This window comes from Candoia aspera, chromosome 2 (assembly GCF_035149785.1).
Source record: "Candoia aspera isolate rCanAsp1 chromosome 2, rCanAsp1.hap2, whole genome shotgun sequence".
Lineage (NCBI taxonomy): Eukaryota > Metazoa > Chordata > Lepidosauria > Squamata > Boidae > Candoia > Candoia aspera.
In genome coordinates, this window is record NC_086154.1 from 194,074,687 (window position 1) to 194,098,358 (window position 23,672).

General features: G+C 37.5%; 1 protein-coding gene across 1 annotated transcript in view; it reads right to left on the reverse strand.

The window, feature by feature from the left end:
* Positions 1-23,672, reverse strand: part of SMARCA2 (SWI/SNF related, matrix associated, actin dependent regulator of chromatin, subfamily a, member 2) — a 119,812-nt gene that overhangs the window by 61,749 nt on the left and 34,391 nt on the right. Inside the window, exons 7-15 of the mRNA XM_063295095.1 lie at positions 22,615-22,741; positions 19,146-19,319; positions 16,055-16,228; positions 14,631-14,801; positions 8,755-8,808; positions 3,597-3,727; positions 2,870-2,930; positions 1,167-1,267; positions 880-1,027 (exon numbers count right to left, since the gene is read on the reverse strand). Coding sequence (XP_063151165.1) covers positions 880-1,027; positions 1,167-1,267; positions 2,870-2,930; positions 3,597-3,727; positions 8,755-8,808; positions 14,631-14,801; positions 16,055-16,228; positions 19,146-19,319; positions 22,615-22,741 — 1,141 coding nt within the window. The remainder of the gene's footprint in view (positions 1-879; positions 1,028-1,166; positions 1,268-2,869; positions 2,931-3,596; positions 3,728-8,754; positions 8,809-14,630; positions 14,802-16,054; positions 16,229-19,145; positions 19,320-22,614; positions 22,742-23,672) is intronic.

Below are 23,672 nucleotides of genomic sequence, written 5' to 3' on the forward strand. Positions count from 1 at the left end.
GGGTATTTCTTTCAGAGGCACAGTTCCAATTAAAAACCCTTTCCAAGGAATGTAATGGTATGTGGGAATGGCCTTGGGAGACAGGAAGAAGAGCCACAGATTGGACAAACGGTATGTAAAAGATTTCTCAGCCCACAGAAGGAGACCCTCCCTAGTTTTCCAGAGAGTAAAAGGAAAGGAGGGCAGAAATACTTTTAGTTTTCAGATGCCATTAATGTAACCTTACAATAAGGATAGTAATCATGGTTGTGCTTCTTGTCAGGACTAGCTCAAGAGCTAACAGGGAACCATCTTTATGCCTGCACCAAATCAAAGATTATGAATATCCAGGAAAGAGGCACTTTGATAAGCTTGAACCTGGTCCACAACATTACTTTGCATAATCCTTGGGTTGAAATTTGCACAGTATATACACTCTATGTACAAAGTGACTTTTGGCATGCAGCCAGTCCAGAAATATGAGTTCATACAACCAACATTATGAGCAAAATGGGCACTGAAGTTGTTATCAGCTTTCCAGGGAACTCTCAAAGGCAATATATTTTCAAACACTGACCTAGTAAAACCTTGATGAATAAAGGAAGTCCTACTATCAGACAAAGTTGAGACTTATCGAGGCAATTCAGTGGAGAAAGGGCCAGAATCTGGTATGCTTCAAAATATGGACCAAACAATAGAGAAAGAGAGGTACGCTTTTTAATGCATTATACGCTTTAAAATATTCAAGGGTAGTATTCAAGAATCAAAATACTGCATCTTAACAGAATGATCTGGCAATCTAAAATATTCCATCTTTCTTTTAGGGGACTAATTATGGTATAGCTTAAGGATCTCTGGCATAAAGTTCCTGTAAGAGCAATTTCCACCTAGTATGCTTGCCTGATAATGTTTCAGTGTGCCATTAATAAGAAGAGAGGACTGCTTGTCCACTCTCTCAGCAATTGCGTGAGCCACTGTATAGTAAGATTGGGATCCTCTGGCACTGTATTGCATGCTGTATTCGTCATCCACATCTTGTTTGGCTGTCCTATAAAGCAAGGAAGGATTCATTTTTAATTTCACATTGATGACTACTTTGTCATTTTACTTCTTAAACACACAGAGATCTGATATATGAGGAGCGTACAAAATGATTTGCTCTCTCTCTGCTTTCCCAAATTACTCACTCAATTATTTGTTTAGCATCTTTTTCTGAAACGTCTTCACTGTTGGGATCCAGATGTCTCTTTTCATCTGTTTCTTGTCTACTTGATTCATCTTCATCTTCCTGTAGAAAAAAGAATACTCTTGAAGTTAAACCTACATAAAAACACTTATCAGTAAGAACTCTAAAGACAGGGCCTCAATTTTCCATTATGTTTTGTTTCCCTCCCCAATCTCCTCCTCCTTGTAAAACAAGAAACTGCCCAACGGAGATTTATACAAACTAGCATTTGTTACAAAAAACAAAAGGGTTTAGCCTGAAATGGTGGCTTTATCATTTTACAATATAGAATAAATAAGTTTGCAATATGTAATTCCTGATACTTTTAAAATAACCAGTGGAGGTAAAGACTCTGTTTTGTAGGATTAACATATAGGCCCATGTCACTGTGCATGACATCGGTAGAATTTTTAGGATTCCAAACTACTTATGTAGTCACAGTTTAATGCAAAGGAATAAAGCACTCCTATTAATAAGCACTCTCATATTATTCAACTCTTGACTACCTGGGGAGTGATACAGTATGGGGAATATTTTGCCGCACAAGAATATTTAACATGTATTTCTGTTGAATACATGTTAAAATATGTATGTTAAAGTGTGGTATTTCTGACACTACTGTTTCTCCACTATATATATTGTATATCTCAGGAGACTTAATCATTTTCTACTTTTAACCATAATGAAAGGTTACCCCCCCTCTCCTGGCCTTTCAGAAAGGGGTGAAGACCTGGCTCTGCCATCTCATGCGGGAAGTGAGGAGGGGTAACCAACCCTGAGGGTGGTTAGCACCCTGATGATGCTCCCATACATTAATTTAAGAACTTTTTACCATCTATTCCCTTGGAATATATTATTTATTTAAGATGATTGGTTTTATTGCATAGTTTTATTGTATTTTAACTAGTATTTTATTCTTCTTTAATTGTAAACCACCCAGAGTGAGTAGATTTGGAATATATATATATATAAAAGAAGAATTCAGAGCCTCTATTGTCCTCTCGCCTCCATATTCCCATGCCCTAAAAAAATCATTCTGCTTGATCAGAACCATAAGCCTCTATAATGGAAAGGAAGAATTAGCAAAAATCAGATTGGGATACCTTACATGACCTCTGGATCCCAAAGCAAAAGAGAAAAAAAATGGTATGGTAAATAAATCTTACAGATTTAATAAAAACTCAAAGCACTTTCAGTTCCCTAGGGCTGCTCTATAACAATGCATATCTACTTCCCCAGCTATTAGTGGCAATAGTTTTAACCACAATTTTAAAAATTAGTGAATCTATGCTTGGCTGCTAATGTGACCACAAAACAAACACAAAAACCCCACCACCACCTTTCCCCTTCTAAACCATTCTGTAATTTAATGAGAGACTGATTAAAATATAACAGTTTTCCAAGAAGCTGTATGAAGAAAAGAACATGGCTCTCACCCACCAGCTGAGTTTTGTACCACTTGTAGTTTTTTAGTAGTTTGCAAAGGTAGCTCCAAACAGAATACACTGCGCTAGTCTATTCAGGTATTTATCTTGTAGTATTACAGAGCTGTCACTGTAACTACAATAGTTAATAGTTACCTTTTTGTATGCTTATTCTTATTCTCTGGTCTCTAAAAATATTCTTCTAGATAAAGACATGCATCAAGAGAAGATGTTCACTTACATCTTCTTCATATTCTGAGCCACTTTCATCTTCACTGTCTGATCTGGGTGCAACTTCATAGCTGGTGGGGAAGAAGCAAGTGAAAGAGTATGAATAAGGGAACTCCTCCAAAATAGCAAACCTTTTAAAATACTTACATAAAAACCAGAAAAAAAGTGTTTCAGAAAAGTACAGAAATAAAATTAAAGATATCAAAGAAATTAGTTATGGGAGAAATCATCCATGGGATTTCAGAGGAAATAAATTGCCTCAAAGTGCTAAAATTATTGCTTCACAGCAGTCACAATGGGCAGAGTTTACTTACATCCATTATGTTTTGCTCAAGAGTATGCACAGAGTTTAATTTCTCAGAAAAACGCATCCCTCAATAAGTGCGTATTTAGGAAAGTTCCATAGAAATTTGTGTATTTAGAAATAAACGCATCCCTCAATAAGTGCGTATTTAGGAAAGTTCCATAGAAATTTGTGTATTTAGAAATAACTACATTTTAATAAACATATAGTAGCAGAACTCTATATATTAAAGCATGTTGTAGAATAACAGCTGCAAATTTTCAAGCAAACCTTGAACAAACAGAATACATATAAAACCTACAACACTAATATGGATGGGAGCGAGAACAGTCTACACATTTGTAAACTAAAATAAAAACCTGGAAATATTTAGCACTATAAAAGCAATGCAAAGGTATTGGGTTGTGGGTTAGGAAGCAAAATGATTACTCACCCAGGGTTCATTTCTAACCAAGCATCCAGTTGACTTGCTTTAGGAGCCTCTGGTCCAAGAAGAACTTTGCCTGTTTCTGTATGAGTTACCTTGACTGGGAGATCACTCATCTGACTGCTCTCATCTATGGGCTAAATATTAAGGAGAAGCGTATATTTGAATCTGTGTAGAGAGTATGATTCTATGAGAAGAACAGTGAAAACAGGTTCTAGTAATTCCAAAGTTCTTAATGTCACACCATGTATTTATTCAAAACCCTGTGCTGAGAGCCAAATAACTAGAAAGGATTTAAGAGGACAGAAATGTGCCTATTAAAAAAGACTTGGGACTTACTCCCTTTCAAACCAAACCCCATATAATTTATGTCACCATGCGATGCAACCTGACTTCAGGTACAGGTGTGCAACCCTAAATCTTCATAAGGTATGTAGCTTGATGAAGGTGTAAGTATGCCAGGTCACACACTAACACAGATAGTTTAAGAATAAAAGTTTTATTTCAGTGAAAGTTCCTTTAAGTGCCTTTGATAATTATACTTAATAATAAAGGAGATAGGTTTAAATAGAATATCTACCCTAAGACCTGTTCTGCTGCCTCATTGTTGCAGGGAGTGTTCCTGGGTGGGATGAGCAAAGCATACCAGGAGTGTATGCCAAGAGTTATTCTCCCAGTAGGGTCACCCAATGTGTAAACTTATTCTAGCTGCCCAGATAAAGCAAGCAGGCATCTATAACAGGCAGCACTGTTACAGAAAAATGCTGGAAAAGATTATCACTTTAGTGACAATGACAAGCAATCAGTGACTGCTTGGAAGAAGGCAATGGTGTTGATATAGTGGTAGATGATGGGCCCCTCAGGTTAGATGGCACTGAGGGCCTTTTGAAGTACTAATGATGTTTATGATGTGGCTAAATTATAGTCTTTCCAATGTCTAGTTTCTGCTATTGCCAGGAAAAGAAAATCTGAAGCTGCAGATGGAATTATAGTAAGAACTTGGAATTTAGAAAGCATAAAACAGGAAGGCTCAACACAGTGACAAATGAAATGAATGAACTACACACTGACATCTTGGACATCTGCAAATTGACATGGACTGGAATTAGGCACTTTATGTCAGAAGATCATACTGTTTACTACCGAGGACATGAAAAACAAGAAGGAGTGTAAGGATATAGCAAAAATAGTGCTTGGGTACAATACAGTCAATGACCAAGTAACATCAATAAGATTTTGCAGACAACCCTTTAATATGACGGTTATTCAGTTTTAAGCCACAACCACTGATTCAGACAAAGAAAAACGTTTGTGTGTTTTATGGTCAAGTTCAATCTGAAATCAACAGAATATCAAGCAATATGTGCTGTTTGTGGTTGGTGACCAGAATGCCAAAGTTGAAAATAGTAAGGAGGAAAAAGTAGTTGGACTATTCAGTGTAAGGAACAGAAATAAAGCAGAAGAATGAATTACCAGTTTTTGCCAATCTAATGATTTCTTCATTATTAACAAATTCTTGAAACAACCAAAACAACAGTTATATAACTGGGTCTCATCAGATAGAGCACACAGAAATCAAATTGACTATATTATTGGTACAAGGAAGTAGAAGAGCTCAGTTATAACAAGACGTAGTCAAAGATCACATGAATTGCTCATGTGCAAGTTTCAAGTCAAGCTAAAGCAGAAGAAAAAAACAGCCAGTTTCCACAACATGAGCTTGACCACAGATGCATCATTTTCAAGAACAACATTAGGACCTTCTATGAAGACCTGAACTACATTGACAGGGAACCAGAGGAATGAAATCAAAGAAGTTAAAGATGAATGTGAAAAGAGACTGCCAAATACCAAGGAAAAGAAAGCAAACTGGATATCAGAACAGATGGTGAACACTGCCAGGAAGAGAAGCCAGGAAAGACAAAGATCTCAGGAAGGAACTTAACAAAGAATTTCAGAGAACTGTTAAAAGAGACAAGGAGCAGTATTACAACATCTGTAAAGAAATCTAAGGTGGAAATAGACACTGAAAACAAAGGAAGTCTTCCAAAAGATGTCTGAACTCAGAAGGAGATTCCAACCTTAAATTGGACACCAATGGACAGAGAAGAACAAACAGATGGAAGGAGTACACTGAAATTAAGTGCAACAGGATGTCAGCATCCAAGATACTTTAGAAGATATTCCATATTTACAAGAACTTCTAATACCAGAAGATGAAATTAGCACTACAGCAATTACCAAGAAGGAAAGCTACAGGAAGTGATAGAATATCTACAGAAGTACTGCAAGCAACAGGAGAATCAGTAATGGTTGTAACCAAATTAAGCCAGCAAATCTGGAGAACAACACAATGGCCAACAGATTAGAAGATGTACCAGCACCAAAGAAAAGAGATTTACACTATTGCACAATATTCTCTATTCCACACATCAGCGAAATATTGTTTAGGATCATCTAACACAGATTAGAGCCCTCCTTGAAAAAGGAAATACCAGATGTTCAAGTCGATTTTAGAAAAGGCAGAGGAACAAGTCGTTATTGCTGATGTACTCTGGATAACTGAGAGAGCCAAATACTCAAAAGAAGTCAACATCTACTTCATTGACTACAGAAAGGCCTTGACTGAGTTGATCCTGTGAAGCTGTGGAATGTCTTGAAGAAAGTGAGAATACAGGAATATCTTATTGTCTTCATGTGAAATCTACACAGAGGACAGGGACCCATAATCCAGACAGAAAATGGTGAACAGACTGGCTCCAGGTTGGCAAGGGAGTGAGAAGATACACAGCTCCTTTCTTTATTTATTCAACCTATATGCTGAATATATAATGTATTGGAAGATGAGCATGGTTTTAAGACTGGAGGAAGGAACATCAATAACTGCCCTAAACTGATGACACTACTCTGATAGCTGAAAATGCAAATGATCTATAAGCTCTAGTAGTGAAAATCAAGGAGCACGGGAAAAAACGTGGGACTACAGTTAAAATAAGGAAGACTAAACTAATGATAAGAGTACAGCAATCAGCTTGAGAATTGACAAGACAGTAAACTAGTGGACTGCTTCTGCCTTTTAGGATCAACTATCAACAGTAAAAGAGAGCCACTTTGGTCTAGTGGTTAAGGTGCCGGACTAGAAGCCAGGAGGCTATGAGTTCTAGTGCCGCCTTAGGCATGAAAGCTGGCTGGGTGACTTTGGGCCAGTCACTCTCTCTCTTAGCCCAACTCACCTCACATGGTTGTTGTGGGGAAAATAGGAGGAGGAAGGAGTATTAGGTATGTTCCCCACTTTGAGTTACTTATAAAAATAATAAAGGTGGGATAAAAATACATAAAAAAATAAATAGACACTAAAGAAATATACCACAGACTAGCACTTGGTAGGGCTTTCCCTGTTATCACTCTATGGATGTGAAAGTTGGATTTTGAAAAAGAAAGACAGAAAGAGTATTGACACTTTTGAATTTTGGTGTTGGAGAAGCCTCTTGAGAATATCAGGAAAACAAACAAATGCATCATAGATCAAATCAATCCAAAGTTCTCACTTGAGGCAAAAACAATTAGGCTCAAAACTGTCATATTTTGGAAACATTATGCAAAGACTAAGCTTCCTTAAGAAATCTGTAACACTAGGAAAAGTGGAAGGAAAAAGATGATGATCAGCAGCAAGGTGGATGGACTTAATTACAACAGCAATGTAAATACAACATTGAGAGATCTAAAAGGCCAGGTTGAGAAAGATCATCTTGGAGAAAGTTTACCTATGTGGTCGCTAAGAGGCAACCCCAACTTGATGGCATTTAGTCAATTCAATGCTATGAGTTTAAGTACTGACCTTTAAGTTAGTCCCAGTGATTTCAATGAGACTTTCTTTCTGAGAAAACATGCAAAGAATTGTATTGTGGAATAAGCCTCATTGACTTCAGTGGGATTACTTTCAGATAAATGTACACAGGATTATCTCAATGACTTATAAAAACCTCTCAGTCATTTATTCTTGGAGCTTCAAATAATCTTGGAGTTTTAAATAATAATGTGTGTCATATATCTAGCATAAGACACCAACACAGAAACATTCTGGTTATTATAGTGCATTCTAGCATGCTCATTAGTGAAATAGCTCATTAAGTAGAAGTGCACTCATTAAAAACTTCAATTAGATGTGTTGGACAAAGTGTCTTGCATTAAACCAATTTACTAGACATCTTATTGCATATGACAAAAGACAGCAAACTGTAAATCTACTAATGTAAATGTGCTTGATTAGATAGACTGTAACAATCCAATTTACTTATGAAGGGAAAAGAGCTAAACTATATTTCTGTATGTTGCAAAAGCAAAATATTGTGTAGCTGATTCCAAAATGTAATTTTTAAACAATGCCAACTGTGTGGATGTTAATATAAAATATATTATTTCCTTGCTTAAACAACGGCTACCTCCAAATAATATTTTAAGAAATCATTATCATTAGGAGGTCTTTTTAATTAAGTTTTCCTTATTTATGCTGCATCTACATGAAATGGTGACCTCACACTTCAATCTATCGTTTACAATCAATAGGAAGCAACATCTTTGTTCTATGTTCTAATCTTGTGTTTACAGGTCTCCTTTATTAGGATGAGGAAAAAATAAGATAAAAAACACATACTATTTTAAAATACAGCATAAATATACAAGCCTAGACACAGTAAGCAGAACTGCATACACAAGATGCTTCTGCCGATTAGAAATTAAAGGAAAGTAATTCTCTCAATTCTCACTTCCCCCTGCAAAGCCGATACAAAGGGCATTAGATGAGAAGGTGATTACAAGGCCAAGGGAGAACCATATAGATTCAAGTTCCCTTGCTGAAGAGCCTTCAAAATTTAGGATCTTATTTTGTATAATTTACTTTACTGGTATTGACAAAAGATGTTACATAGAGTTGCCTTGTTATTTGCAACATTATTTATAAATGGGATTATAGCCTTCTAAAAATATTGATGAGTAATTCATGATGAGGAAAATAGCCCTTTATGTTAACCTTGTAGCCCCACTGCCCCCAAATTTATTCTACATATTGAAATACAATATGTATTCTACATATTGTGACATTTTGTTCATCATTAACTAAGGCTAAAACATTGAAATGCTTCCTCAAAAAAACTAGAATTCTTACTTCTCCATCAGGGCCAAGTCCAGATCCTATTCCTTCCGTATTGTCTTCCGCCTTCTGAAATAAAAGCACATGGATAGTTAATATTTCAGCAGAAGTTCTATTCAAAAGCATTTAAAATGTGACTTTCTTACATAGCCTTACTGCATTTCGTGCACTCAGTTCCTTTCAGAGACATGAGGGCAAGTCACTCTTGTTTCATATTCAAGTATAAACAAAATAATACATTTTCAAACTGCACACTGTATCTAGGCCTGCCTCCTTATTTAAAGCAGCACATGAAATGCTCTATTACATGGAATATGGTCATCCTGCCTTGGAATCTGGAACTTGTTCATAATTTAATTAGGTTCAGAGATGAATCCAGTTTATCATTTATTGCATCATTTATATCCCACTCCTAATTCAACAGACCCTGGATAGGTCACACACGATCATAACAATATACATTCTAAAACCAGTTGCCCCACAAGTTTTTTTTAAAAAGGCTTCAAAAAACCCTTTAAGTTCCAGATGTACCATTCCCTTTCAGAATGCCATGACAGCAGGGCCACCTAAATCTCAGGGATAGGTAACTTCAGAGAGAGGGGGCCAACACCAAGAAGGCCTGCTTTCAAGCTATTCTCTGAAAGGCAACTGCAGCATCCACTTGCAGGCCAATCACACAAAATAGGCAGACTCCATTTGAAGACTACGGTTCCATAGGACACAAGGACCCATGCCATACAGCTTTATAAGTAACAAACACACTTTGAATTATAGTTGAATACAAACTGGCAACCAGTGCAGCACCCACAATCTAGCTGTCACATTGCTGAAGTGGCTGTTACCCATCTTCAAGCAGACTACCACATTCTGTACCAACGGAAGCTTCCAAGACATCAACAAGTAACGGGCACTGCAGTAATCCAACCTTTATCAGCCTGAACTTCTAGAAATGAAAGTTTTTCCCAGCAACCCCTGCTGCCATCAGTGCCTTGGAATGCACCTCCCTTCTTCTCAATTTCATTTCCAGTTGTGCCCATTGCAGCATGTTGCAAAGTGAAGTAGTCAGGAAGGGAGGAAGAATGTTACTAATGTTCCTTGGCTCTACTCATCAGTGCACAGGACTTAAATCCCAATAAATATGCAGAAAATGGACCTATAGGCATCAGAAAGTCTTTCTGCTGGGTTGGAAAAAGATACCATTTGATTTTAAAAATAGGTTTGGAGTTGGGATGTGGGCACATGTTGATGTATACTCTGGAAATGAATTGCTTTTAACTGTGGATGGAGGAGAAATCATTTCTGTGTGTGTTTCTATGGAACAAAAAGCAGTTGATTTTAAAAAAGGGTTGGGGCAATAATTTAAGTTTGTAGGCACGCTCAAATAATATTAGCAATACTGAATTAAATTTTTAGCTGCCTCCACCATCTTTTTGGAATGCAGCATTGCCTATCAAAACTGTGGCTCTCAAGGCTTTTTTGCAGGAAGATGCCAATGTCTTGAACCATCTTGGTGAATGTGAGTAGAAGTTCCATTTCAGGCATACCTCCTAAATGTATGGAGGCTGGAAACAAGATGTGAGTGTGTTTGCACCCCACTGTTTTTTCCCCACTGAGCTCTCCCTGCATTCAGGCAAATTCCCTTCATGGCTTGGGACCGGGTTACCTAAGGGACTGTCTTCTCCCGGTTGTTTCTACCCATCCAATTCGATCTGGCAGGTTGGATATGCTACAGGTCCTGTCAGCCAGGGAGTGTTGGTTGGCAGGAACTAGAAGGTGTGCCTTCTCTTCCATAGCACCTGCCCTCTGGAACATTCTCCCTTCAGAAATTAGGACGTCCACGACCCTGTTGGCCTTTTGTAAGGCCGTGAAGATCTGGCTATGTGCCCAGGCCTGGGGCCCAGAGCATGTGAATGGTCCCATTTCTTGGCTATATTAACATCCATACACTGCTTACCTGGCAGCCATGTATATTTAGGTTGTATTTATTTTGTATTTTAATTGTTTTAATAGTAATTGTTTTAACTGTTTTATAGTTTTATTGTTGAAGGCCTCCCAGAGTCACTTGCTGAGATGGGCAGCCATAGAAATCGAATAAACAAACAAACAAACAAACCTAAACAAGCATTTTGTTTCTTGCAAAGCTCTATAACCAGAGAGCCTGCTCAGGAGCACTTTCCAGCACAGAGTAGTCTATGATTTGCTGGACCTCACTGAAACAGGCCCTATCAAGAAATTGGTAGTGGCAACAATGGCTGCAGTATCAGTAAGTTGGGCAGAGACAGGCAAATAGGAAGGAGATTTGTGGGCACCTTTGCTGCATCAAAGGCCCTGAAGGACTATATGTACCTGAAAGGCTGCAAGTGTGTGTCCCTAGCTTAACCAGTTCAATGCTCTGCTGGTACCCCAATCTGGCTTTTATTTACCTTGTTTTCTTCTTTTCCTGGTGTTGGTACAAAACACAAAAAACTATTTACACAGCTCCTGGCAGAGAGCCAATGCCAGGCAAACCTTGGCAGCAGGCAGGTGCAGAAAGCAGATAGATCTTGCATTGCCTAAATGCTTATTTTAACAGTAAGCAGCCTCAACTAAGAAAAGGCCTTCTATATATTAAAAGAGACTGTAATGTCACACCTCCTGTTCTTAATTAGCTGTGTTAAAGAGCTGCTCAGAACTGAGAGTTAAAACAGGACTTCACATGCAGAGAGTACTGATGTTAAGCACAAAGCAGACACATATTATGCTGCATATGAATAGTGCCCAAGCATATAAAATTGCAACTGAAGACCACCGACCCTTTGATGCAGAAATGACAAAGAAACAGTGAAGGAGATAAGAACATATTTGGAAAATGTAACAGAAAGAAAGGCTAGATAATACACTTAGAATTTCTGTAAAAATGTGTGCTCAAATTTTCTGGTGTTCCAAACAGTAAATTGCATTATACATATAAATCAAAGAAATACCAGTTTTTAATTGACGGGATCTAAGAAACTTCGTTATGGAAAAGACATTTTCATTAATAGGCAGTCTACTGCTTATGAAAAATCCTTTGGATCCAATGAAATGTTTAACTTGGAGGGAAGGTGAAAAGAGAAATTGAATTCAAGTATATGTTTTTATTTTATCTAAATATGACATCATTTATTTTAATTTACATTTTAACTACATTTACATTAATCTCTGAACCTTTTCTTTTATGTGGTCAGGTTTTGTTAAAAATGAGGGAAAGATTTGTATGTATTACAGGAGGAGTGCTCTGTGAGTCTACGGTGGCAAAAGATCCGAGAAGAGTCTGCTAGCACCTTTTCTGACTAACACATTTTATTAAAAGGCATAAGCTTTCATGAGTTACAGTTCAGTTCATCAGATGCATATGGCTGTTAGTTTAAATGTAATCTACTAAGATGCAAATTGTGCTCATAAAACCTTCTTAAAAATTGAAATGTCAGCATTTTCAGCTAACACCTAACCATTTTTTTCTTGAAAAGCAGCAGTAAAAGTAATATTTAACTATTCAGAATTATAATTGTAAAAACTTTCTAAATCGATCCTAGATAGACAGACAGACAGATGATTTTATTGGGTTGTATGGATTTACTTGTATAGCAAGTAGATTTGTAATATCAATACTCTAACATAGAATTCTATAAGAGTATTTTAAAACTTACTGTTAGGTGGGCATTAAATCAACAGCTAGCAATAGCTGCTGAAACTGAAAAGTCAGGGTTTTCAGCTTCAATTATTTCATTAGTAATTTTTAAAACGAGATTTTAAGTGTTTATATGTTTTTTTTTAAATAATTAGTCACCACAAGTGGTCTATGGGCTGAAAAGTGGGTCACAGAAATAAAAAAAAATTAAGAAGGTAAAGGACAAATATCTATTAAATTCAAGCTCTCCACTTCCCATAGTACCATGGGATCAAGCCCATTATGCAGGCCAATCTCAGACTTATGGAGTATTTCCCCAACAAGAATTTGCTGGACAATTAAAAATAATTAAAATACTAAAGTAAACAAAGAAAGAACAATATTTCATTATTATTAAATATAGTTTATACTGACTACTAGTACTTGTGGAATAAAATTGAACCAGTACAATTAAAAGCTCTGGGATCCATTCTGCCAATAAAGTAAGTCAGAATTAACTAATTGCTGCATTTTAACAAAATAATTTTAAGATTGTTCTTATTATGAAATTATTGTCACTTTTAATTTGCTGAATGATTATTTTTTTAACTTTGTGAATAATCTTTAGTGGGAAATATTCCTGAAAAAGGTGATATAATTTGAAGAACAATAACAACCAAAATGAAATAATAATAAATATTATTGTTATTATTACATTTTAGGCATCTTATACGTACGTATCAATGACTCAGGATTACATCAGGTCATATTATCAATTTCCCTATCACAGTTATTCCTAAATAAATAAATTTCTAATTAGCAAGAGTGACTTGTCCTGATAAAAGCATTTCATTAGCTAGACTACAGCAAGTGTTAATGTTTAATTTTTCTGAGTTCAATCAATTACATGTCACCCTAAATAATGCTACAAAACAACTTTAAGCACACCTTATGGAAATCTCTCTTCATTAAAGAAAAGTCAGTGCTTATGATATGAAAGGATAAGGGCTCTAATTTAAAAAAAGGAGTCATTTTTGCATATTAATCCATTTTACATAGTGAAAACATAGTAAAATACTTCTTTCAGGAGCCCATTCAAAACTATGGCATTTATGAAATAAGCCATGGTCAGGTTCCAATGAAACATGAAAGTGTAAACAGAAATGTAGGTCATTTCATTTCCATTTCCATTTCTTTTTCCTAGCTTTAGAATCACCCAGCTTATTAAGGTCCCTTCCCCAAGGTTCAGGGCTACATGAAACACCATTCAGAACTGGGGGATTCCTAAAATCTATTTATTGGGAAGATAAAAGCAACAGCCGCTAATTTGGATCCAACAACAAACATTTATGCCTATATAGTCTCAGGTTTTTATTATTTCAGTGCCCTTTATTTACCACTATTCTCAGAAGGCTGTTTGGAAATTACAGAGTACATACTTCCCTTGAGTGTCCTTTTGTTTGTCTATGTCAGTGTTGTCAACCTCAGCACCTTTTGTGGACTTCAGCTCCCAGAATTCCCCAGCCAGCATGCTAAGGTCCACACATCTCAGAGTTGCTGAGGTTGAGGAACACTGGGCTATGTACATGAATTACTGGAGGCAAAGTATATTGTTATGGCCTGAGCAAAATTCAGTGTGCTGATTATAATTGAGAAACTCTTAAGATTACAATTTAAAGTTGTTAAAGATAATCCTTACGTCCTGCTTGAGAAATAAACAAGATAAAGTTAGCAGTAACTAATCTACATATGCAGGGCCAGACTTCTTCAGGTTTTAAACACAGAATTTAAATATGTGTGAACAGTTAACTTAATAGTCCTATCCTCTCAGTCCCCAATTTTGTTCTACCAAACGGCAAGGTTTGGAGGGGAAAAAATCAGGTCTAATTCTAATTCATTGGCTAGGTACTGTTTGTAACAGGTCCCATACGTATCGGAATGAGCTGGAGAGCAAAAAATTAGGAAAGAGAAAAGTTGGGAGGATCAGTTAGCTCTGTGACAATGGGACTGCCAAACCTATTCTATACATAATGGAGATATTTCTTTCAAATAATTTCAACTGTTAAAGAAAGATTCAAGAGGAATTTGGCTTAACAAATCAAACCCTTTTTATGCATATTATTATCTGGCAAATATCCTTTTAAAAAAAAGATCTGAGAAAACCTTCTATAAAAATGCTCCTTACTTTGCCTTGGGAAGAAAGCAAGTGCATATCAGGAGGTTCTTTAAAAGTCTCTCAGTGACAACTAAACTGTATACTTGCCTTCTTTCTTCTTCTCCTCTTCTTTTTTTCTTTGGCAGCTTGTGCTTGCTTGTGTTCCCATACCAGATTTGTCAGGTTGGCCACATACTCATCAGTTTGCTGCAGCAGGTAGGCCAAACGTCTGTCTTTTTTCTGATCAATGAGTTTACGGTAACCTTCTTCATCTTCAGCCTAGTGTTACAAGTAAATGAAAATTCAAGTAACATTACTGTTGACTGCCTGGCCACCAGAGAACAGTTCAAAGGGTGGGGAGCAGTTTAAATGTTTTGGTTAAAATGGTTGTAGGAAATGCAGTTACAATCAGTTCTACAAATCAGACTGTAATTCCTAATCTAGGGGCGACATATCAATTAATCCCTTTATTGCTATTTAAACCATGCAAAATGGTGATGATTCTGGAAGCACCAGTTGAAAGGCTAGTGAGACATTTATTTTCTACTGTTCTTTAGAAGAGATAGGCAATGTGAGGGCATCCAAATGTTGTATGAACTGCAACTCCCACTATCTCTAGCAGTAACCAAACCAAGGTTTGATTTGGAATTTGCAGTTCAATAATATCTGGAGAGAATAAACATACTGGGTAAAAATATACCCAGTATGTCAATATAATTCTTTCCCCTCACTGTGCAGATTTTACAGTAAATGCTCTTGAAAAATCTTGGTTCTGGTTGAAAATTACATTAATTACATTAAACACTTGTCATTAATATCAATGACATTCCAAATGTTTATTGTGATGAAACTACTTGTTTTGATATACTATTCATTTTCAAAACATGCCTGGAATAGCAAATAACTGAAATTTAAATTTTAGTATGATTCAAATATATCTGAAAGGGAAGGAAAATGATATAATTTGAAGACTTTGAAAGAAAGGCTATGGTATGGCAAAAGATTTCTATTTAGCAACCATCAATCTCTAAAAATGAATGATTACATAAAATATCAAATTAACATTGCAGTATGTCGGGGCACTAGGTTCAAATGTCTGTATAACAGACATTTCATGGTTTCCTTTCTTCATGTAATCCAACATAAAGACAGAAATGTGGGGAGGGGTCACAGGACCCCACTAACAAAGTTGCTCTTAGGATGCACTCCCCTGAAGCTTTTTTTGATAGCTTGAAGGCACCAGAATACTTTTTTATTGCCAAGCTTTTTCAAACATAATCTATGTTGGAATTGTCATGAACTAATGATAAGTTCATTTTTATTCTTTTGAAGTTCACTATCTTCCACAAAAATTAGCTTGCCTCTAAATCCAGGCGTATCACCTGTCTGACTCCTGTAATTTTACTGAATATTTTAAGGAATTCCAAAGCAACAGGTTTAAAATAACTTTTCCTTTAAGCTTATCCTCTGATCACCAAAATAAGTCTATCCTGCCAGTCTCCGTAGTTGGTTTTACCAAATGTCACCCTTACCATCAGTCTTCTCATTCGCTCTTTCTCAATCCTCTCTGTTTCTTTCTTCTGTTCGCGTTCTGTGTTGGCATGCCAAGTAGCCACAGCTTTGGAAAGTTTCTGAATTTTTCCAGCCACTGACCGATGGTATTCTTTAAAATCTTTAGCATGCTGTAAAATGCTATTGAGATATTCCTGTTAAAACAATAGTAATAACTGTCAACGGAGGATAGGGAACCAACAAACTTAACAAAATCACTGAACTCAATAATATGAAACCTATGTTGTTTTATTCAATGCAGAACTGTAGTAGCTAGCAAGCGGTACTCTACATGAGGATGGACTGAAACTCTCATCAGTCCTTAGTATCAGCCATACTGGTTAGGTCTGATAGGATTTGGAGTACTATAATGTTTCTGATCTTGAGAATTTAGAGGCAAATGGCCACATATGGTCTCTCAGAAGTATGCTGCTTGTTGCATTCCAAACATTAGTGAAGACAGAACTAACAAAAAGGTGGGGGGACTAAAACTAAATTTACCTTACTTGTATTAAACTCAGTTAATATGATTACAGCGCATATATTTAATAATATCCCCTTTTAGTTTTAGCAAAATATTTTGGAAGGGATTTGAAGGCTTTGGGTTGCACATACTGTATAATCTGGAGCATGCATGCTACAAAAAATTGGCAAGTTTAGATACACATTAAACTAGGATGGATTCTCAAACACACGAAAGCTAAATATACGTGTCTACGCAATAGAAAGTCCCCTGAGTAGAGGACTGCAGTTTAAGTAAATCTAGAATAACTGTTGAATTGCCTATAATTGCCTATTGAAAGCTCATTGTAGTTTATATTTTAACAGGACTGTCAAAAACAACAGCCTGCCAGTCAATCCACTGGAGAAAGCCAGATTGGTTTAGTGGTTAAAGGCAGTGGGCTAGAAACTGGGAGACTGTGGGTTCTAGTCCTGTCTTAGGCATGAAGCCAGCTTAGCTTGGGCTAGTCCCTCTCTCTCAACCCCTAGGATGCAGGCAGTGGCAAATCACTTCCAAAAATCTTGCCAAGAAAACTGCAGGGACTCATCCAGGCAGTTGTCAGAAGTCAAGAATGACTTGAAGGCACTATGCATACATATGTATATGTATACATACATATTGGGAGGTGAAACCTGCCTCATAACCATCTTTAGCTTTTTGATGCAGTCTTCTAGAATTACCATATTTAGTTTGCAAAAATCCAGACAGCCATTACATGCCAGCAGAGAGATACAAAAACAATTTTTTGCTGCCATTTAGTGGTCATTGGGATTTTTGTAGCTTAGATATGGCAGCCTTACCCCAACCTTTCCTCCCTCTTTTTCTGCCTCTCTTGACTTATAGTTATTTCAGCCGCTGCCAGTTTCTTGAAAGGCAATTTCTTGAAAGCAGACACACTATAGATTTTTCTTACTGCAGAAGCTAAAGTATCTGACCCTCTGGCTTCTAGACTGAGCAGATTCTATGGTGATTGTTTCCTGTGAGGAACAGGGCTTTTAAAAAAAAATCAGTCTCTTTCTTCAAGGGCCAGTGGCTTTTGAACCTTTTCAGTACAAAAGTTACAAGCTGTGATATTCTGCAGTTGGATTCCATAGTTCCTGGGGAGTGCAGAAAGAACTTCTTTCACATAATTAATAAGCTGTAACCATGGCGAGGAGGGGTCGTCTCTTTGGTGGGGCAGGGAAGAGGCTTTAGGTGGATGTGAATATACCTGAATATGTGGCCCAGACCTACCATCCAGCTATTCCTGTAATTGTTTGGGCTCAGAGCTTATCCACTGTGGTGAGTATCTGAACCTACGTTCTCTAAGGGCTACATCCAAAGAAGTGTTTCTAATCCAGCTAAAAACTTAGTTAAGAGCTATTTTTTATACATCCTTTCTGGAATTCTAATTCTCAAGAATGATCTCAAAGTTCAATTCAAATATAACGTATCAAAAATTCAGAAGAGGAAATCTCCATGTTGAACTCCTCTAATGGACACAAACCATTTAGTATTCATGAGACCAACTATAAGTTGATTATTTCAGAAAGAGGACATAGCTTGCGTAGAAAATCCAAAGTTCAAGTCCTGATATCTCCATTTTTCAAGGAATCATGCTGAAAGTAATGCCTGATGACATGCCAGTCAACGGAAATAGTATTTATTAACTTCATTAGATGTAATTCTACCTCATAATTTCTCTTTACAAAGTCTGCCAAATATTGGAGCCTACAGAAAAGAACCAGGACAAGTATAAAGCAGCTTCATTTCCTAAAAGGTATTTCAGAAAAAGCCTCAACTCAGCAGTAGAGCGCCTGCTTTGCCTGAAAAGTATTTCCAATCCAAGCTCTGATACTGCCTGGTAGAACTGGGAGAGACTGAACTCCTGAAGACTCACTTCCCGCCAGGTTCAGAAATTCTCAGCTTCTCCATCTATCAGTTTGTTACGTATCAGTAAGTAAAAAACAGATTAGTATGCTCTGCCATTTGGATCCAAGGAAGAGTATTTTTTAATGTGATTTATGTCAGTGAAGTGTTTGATGGTGGGAACAAATGTGAACTTTCTCAAAAAGGCTGCCAGATTTTCAACAGCAGTATCGGCACAGCTGAGTCTGCAGGGGACTCTAACAAAATGACAAAAACAGTGTTGTGTCAATGCTACAAGCTCCACCCTTTTGTATGTGCATTGTCATCTCGCACGGATGAATGGGATGGAGCTTGTATCACAATGGCACAACACTTCCATTTTGATGAAAATACTGGATCCTGTGGACACCTCTGTATTGGCAAATTCTAACTCTTCCAGGCTTTTCCAACCCATGCATTGAGCTGCTCATTTCACTGTGGTTCCTTCTCATGATGTTAATACATGAGAGACAAAAGAAGCAGCTGGATCTTCTTTCAAGCTCTGCATGGGCATGAATGTTGTATTGTTCACTGAGAAATGGAATGCAGAGTAAATGAAAGCCAAGACAGTGTATCCAGCATGATATAAAAGCACTGAGTGGGCCCTTAGCAGATCATTCCATCCACCTGTAGAAGAAAAAACAAAAACTGAACAATCACAAAGTCACTGAAGAGTAAGATACCTGGTGCTTCTGCCTTCGTTTCCTCTCCTGTTCTATTTTCTGTTGTTTCTCCAGTTTCTCAGTCATTCGGGCTTCCCTCAAGGTCTGCCGCTTGCTGCGTTTGTATGCCTTGGAGTTCAGAGCAGTCTCCAAAGTTGTGTCACGACGCATGCATGCCACTACTTCTTGTCGTAGCTGTGAACCAGAAGAGGCAGCATTTTTAAAAGAAAGCCATGTCTCAGCAGAGAAATTACACTGATTAAAAAAAGACAAAAAAGTATTTCAAAGAGTTCTTTCCACTTCGTTCCATTCTGTTCGGGATGTCTAATATACATGTGATTGGACTTCCAGGCTGTAAAACAGTTATGTTGATCAAGTAAACTGAGTTAATTTGAATTTGAGAAATCTCCCTGGCAGTGCTTAGTTTTAAAAGAAAGCAGACATTACTAATTCAGTCCTGGCATTTATACCAAAAATAGAGCTGCAGAGTCAAATGAATTTCTTGCCCGAATTTAGTTTCATAGACTACTTAGGTCTGTATTTATTCTTCGGGGGGGGGGGTTGTTTGTTTGTTTTAGCTGCACTGTTGTTGGTTGTGATTGGGTTGCTTTGCAAAAAAGAAAAGTCAATAAAATTATTCTTAGCATGAGGTCCATATTGTATAGCAGGTGGAATGCTAACTCAGTAAAGTGTAGTATAATTAATAATAATTGAAAAAATAAAAATAGTAAACATGGAAAGAACATTCTCCTTAAACTTAACCTATTGTATGAAAGGTTTTAGACAGGAAAATAAGATAGATTGTGCCAGGTGCTATAGAAAGTGCTGCTGATGTAACAATAGCCTGCATATGGGCACACACACAATATAAAACTTCTGACCCAGGGAGAACCTGTAACTGAGGATGATAAATCTGTCACTCTGGTTTTTAATTTCACATGTTTCCAATCCTCAAGTTGTTCCTTCTTGTTTCATTATCAGTTTGCAACTTTTAAAAAAGTATAACGAGTTTTGATTGATACACACATGCACACACACGAACAAAAATTAATATACACTGTAATGTGCATTTTCCTAATATATGATTTTATAAGCATTTCTCCTCTTTCCTGTGTCTGAGACTTAGTAATAGTTTCTCAAAGGGCATGAGGGATGGCTACAGCAATATGGGACCATACCAGTCTGCAACTTCAGAAGCAGTTCACTTCTGAAGTGAAGCTAACTTCATAGACTGACAAAAAGGAAAGGGAATACGAGACACGTAACTATATACTTCCCATGGTGGTCAAAATACCAAGTCTTTGAAATCCATGTAAGAATGGGCTTCCGCAGGAGAATAGGGGGAGCACTGATGAAGTGTGAAGGCAACATTATGCAAAGGCTACAACTTACATACTTGTATCAGATGCTGTGATGCAAGTACATAATTGCGGTACAGTATTGTGTGATGTCATCACATACATGACTCACTGACATCAGTAGTTTGTTATGCATTCTGTTGTAAGATAAAGTTTATGTCTGTCTTCTTCTTATAATTGTCCTATTTAAACATAAATATTGAAAAATGATATTATAAAAGCTACTGCTTCTTTAAATACAATTTGTACTGAAAATCTGTTGTTTTTCCTTAAAGTATATTGCTTTCACAATGAATGCCAAGGCTTTTTGTGATAACAAAGAAATGGGAAGTCCAAGCCCAAGTAGCTGTATTAACATGTCACTAAAACAGGGCAACAACCGAGCTACTTTTGAACACTTGATTTTAATGGGAATATAAGCAATGCTTTTGATTCAAAGGGGAAAGGGTGCTTTGGAGCACTCAAGGCACTCACATAGCACCTCTCAGCAACTCCTTAAACCAAATGCATCTTTTCCCAGGATCATGCCACAACTGTGGAAGGCAGCCATACATCCCTGGGAAAACATGCAGTCGCCAAAAGGTGCTTCATGAATGCTCCCTCTGCTCCACGAACCTTTTCCCTTTCAAATCCAAAGTGCTGCTCAGACCTGATAAGTACATGCTTAATGTAAATCCGATTCTGAAGTTGTACCCCATGTGGAATGTTGGGACATGGCAAAAGCTCTAGATAGTTACCATGAACATGATAAATATTCCAGTAGAAGACTTTAGATATGCTGCTGGAAACTGTACCAATGAGGCCATTCTGATGTGATATGGAAAGTACACCATAGTATCTATAATCTGCTATATCAGTTTCCTGCTGATAGTGCAGGTAAAAGAACTGCCTTCCGCTGGTAAAAGAATTGCCTTCCACGGATACCCATGGGAGGAGAAAAAACTAGAAAGAGCTACTATGCCACACATATTCTCAAGATACAGCACAGAATATCGTCACAGCACAGTACAACCATATTCCATAAAAGTGAGCTTGGGAGATCTCATCTCTGAAGAGAATATATTTGCAAAATCACCCCACCTCTGCCCACCAGGTAACATGTACTTATTGTTCCACAAACAGGGACTTTGGTAATAGGAATTAAGGAGAAAGAAAGCCCCCTCAGCATAGATATAGGGGACACTCTGCACAAAATCTCCAGAATACTAATGTGAATCTGAATGCCATTTTGCTGATGCTCCTCTGCCCGGAATGCCTAATTGCTTTGGAACTTCAGATGCAACCCCCTAAAAGTAACAACTATTATCCACCATATGGGGTGCCAGGTAAAAATGCTCCAAAGAAGCCAATCAGATCAGCTGGATGCAAAGGACGACCGCAAAAACTGTCTCCTACATCTGCCTTAAACCTATATGTGCATACATACTGTAACTTGTATTTATATGACTGCTCTAACAATTTTCCCATACCAGAGAGGAATTCATCCTAACATACAAGGTATATGGTACCACAGTAAGCACCCTATCAACTTAATCCAGGCATGCTGCCCAGTTATTTGCATAGCTACCCAAACCTTTGCTTTTTTTTGCTTTGAAGGATCACAGCCCAGATGCCCACAGCAAAAACAAGTGATCCACTGAAATACCCAGCGGGATTAAGTGAATGTATTCTTCTTCCCTTTGGAATGTGTTTGTGTGCTGAGGTGTAAGTGATTCCACTCCTTCCTCCCTCAGAATATTTATTACTCTTTACAGCTTTCATCTGCTTTCTGCTCACAGTTCTTACATAGGGAAAGGAGATACCTCATATTCTGTTCCATGGAATCGCAAGGAAGACCCACCCCAAAATCATCAGCAATGACCAGGAGATTTCTGTTTTAATTCCATGGGACTGAAAATTCACTTGCTTTTATACTCTTGCAGTCTTCATGACAGACAGGGAATTATGTAGAGACAAAAGGGGTACTGCAGCTGCTGTGCTTCTTTTCTATATGTGAGCTCACAGAGGACATGTGAAATTCACTGGCACACCAGTTGCTCTTTAGCTCTTTAGAATGGCTGACATACAGAGCCCACACACACAAGTATCTAAACACAAATAAATATAAGCTTACCCCCAATATAATGCATTACCTGGCGCTGGAAATTCAGCAGCCTGAGCGCCTTCAGCTCCACTGTGGCTTTAGTTCTCAGATCTGGAGGTAAAGAACCAGGCAAATTTTCTAATTCCTGAATTCTGTGTGCAATTCGAGCCTGAAGCCTAGATAGGTAAGGACACAAGATAGGGAAATAAAAAAGGTATTAGATGAATCTGTCAGCTCCAAGTCTATCGGACAACCTCTTGGCCTCTCTAGATCACCTTACGTGTGGATTATTGGCAGCAAATCCTTTTGAACTCAGCAGGGCCTATGTCTGAAAAAAAATAAGGTAGCCTGGGCCATTTTTTTTTTTACTATTGAATACACACACACACACGCGCGCATGCACATACGTTTGATGCAAAGGAACCTGAAGCTTTCAAATGCTGCATCAAGCCCCTCATAGCTGGCAAACCCAAGAACTGAGAACCACTCAGATTTCAGAAAAGCATCTTTAATGTTAGACAGGGTAAAAACATAATCTTGAAAACTGTAAAAGCTCCCAGGCACACTTTTAACAAGCTACTTAAGTTGAGAGTGGAGTTTCTTTCAAACCCTTCATTCCCATGCCCCTAACCTAATGCACCTGCTCCTCTCTCACTTTCTTCAGTACCAAGGCATGCAGCCAAGCCCCTTATAAATGGCCAAAATTCCTGGGAACAGGGACATCATATCTACATCCTTGTTAAGCAGTTGTAAAAACTCCTTTTAATGTCTGCACAAAATGGAAAAATAACTTTGAGCTGCCCATAATGACTACTGTAAGACTACTCAACCAATCAGCATCTAATATCTATATACATTATTAAAGGATGAAAATAGAGGAACCCATAGTCTGATAAAATGCATGAAGAAACTCAAAACTGGGTTCCTGAGCTTTGCTATCTCACAAAGACCTTATGCTAAGAAAAGTTAGAACAGTTGGAATGTATGATCACATTTCTAACACGCTGAGCTGGTGCAGATGAAATAATGGCTGCCTGTTATCTTGCATTGACCAAACAGGCATACAGCCTCCAGAAGAAGTTCTTCCTATTCATAGAGCCCTTTTTT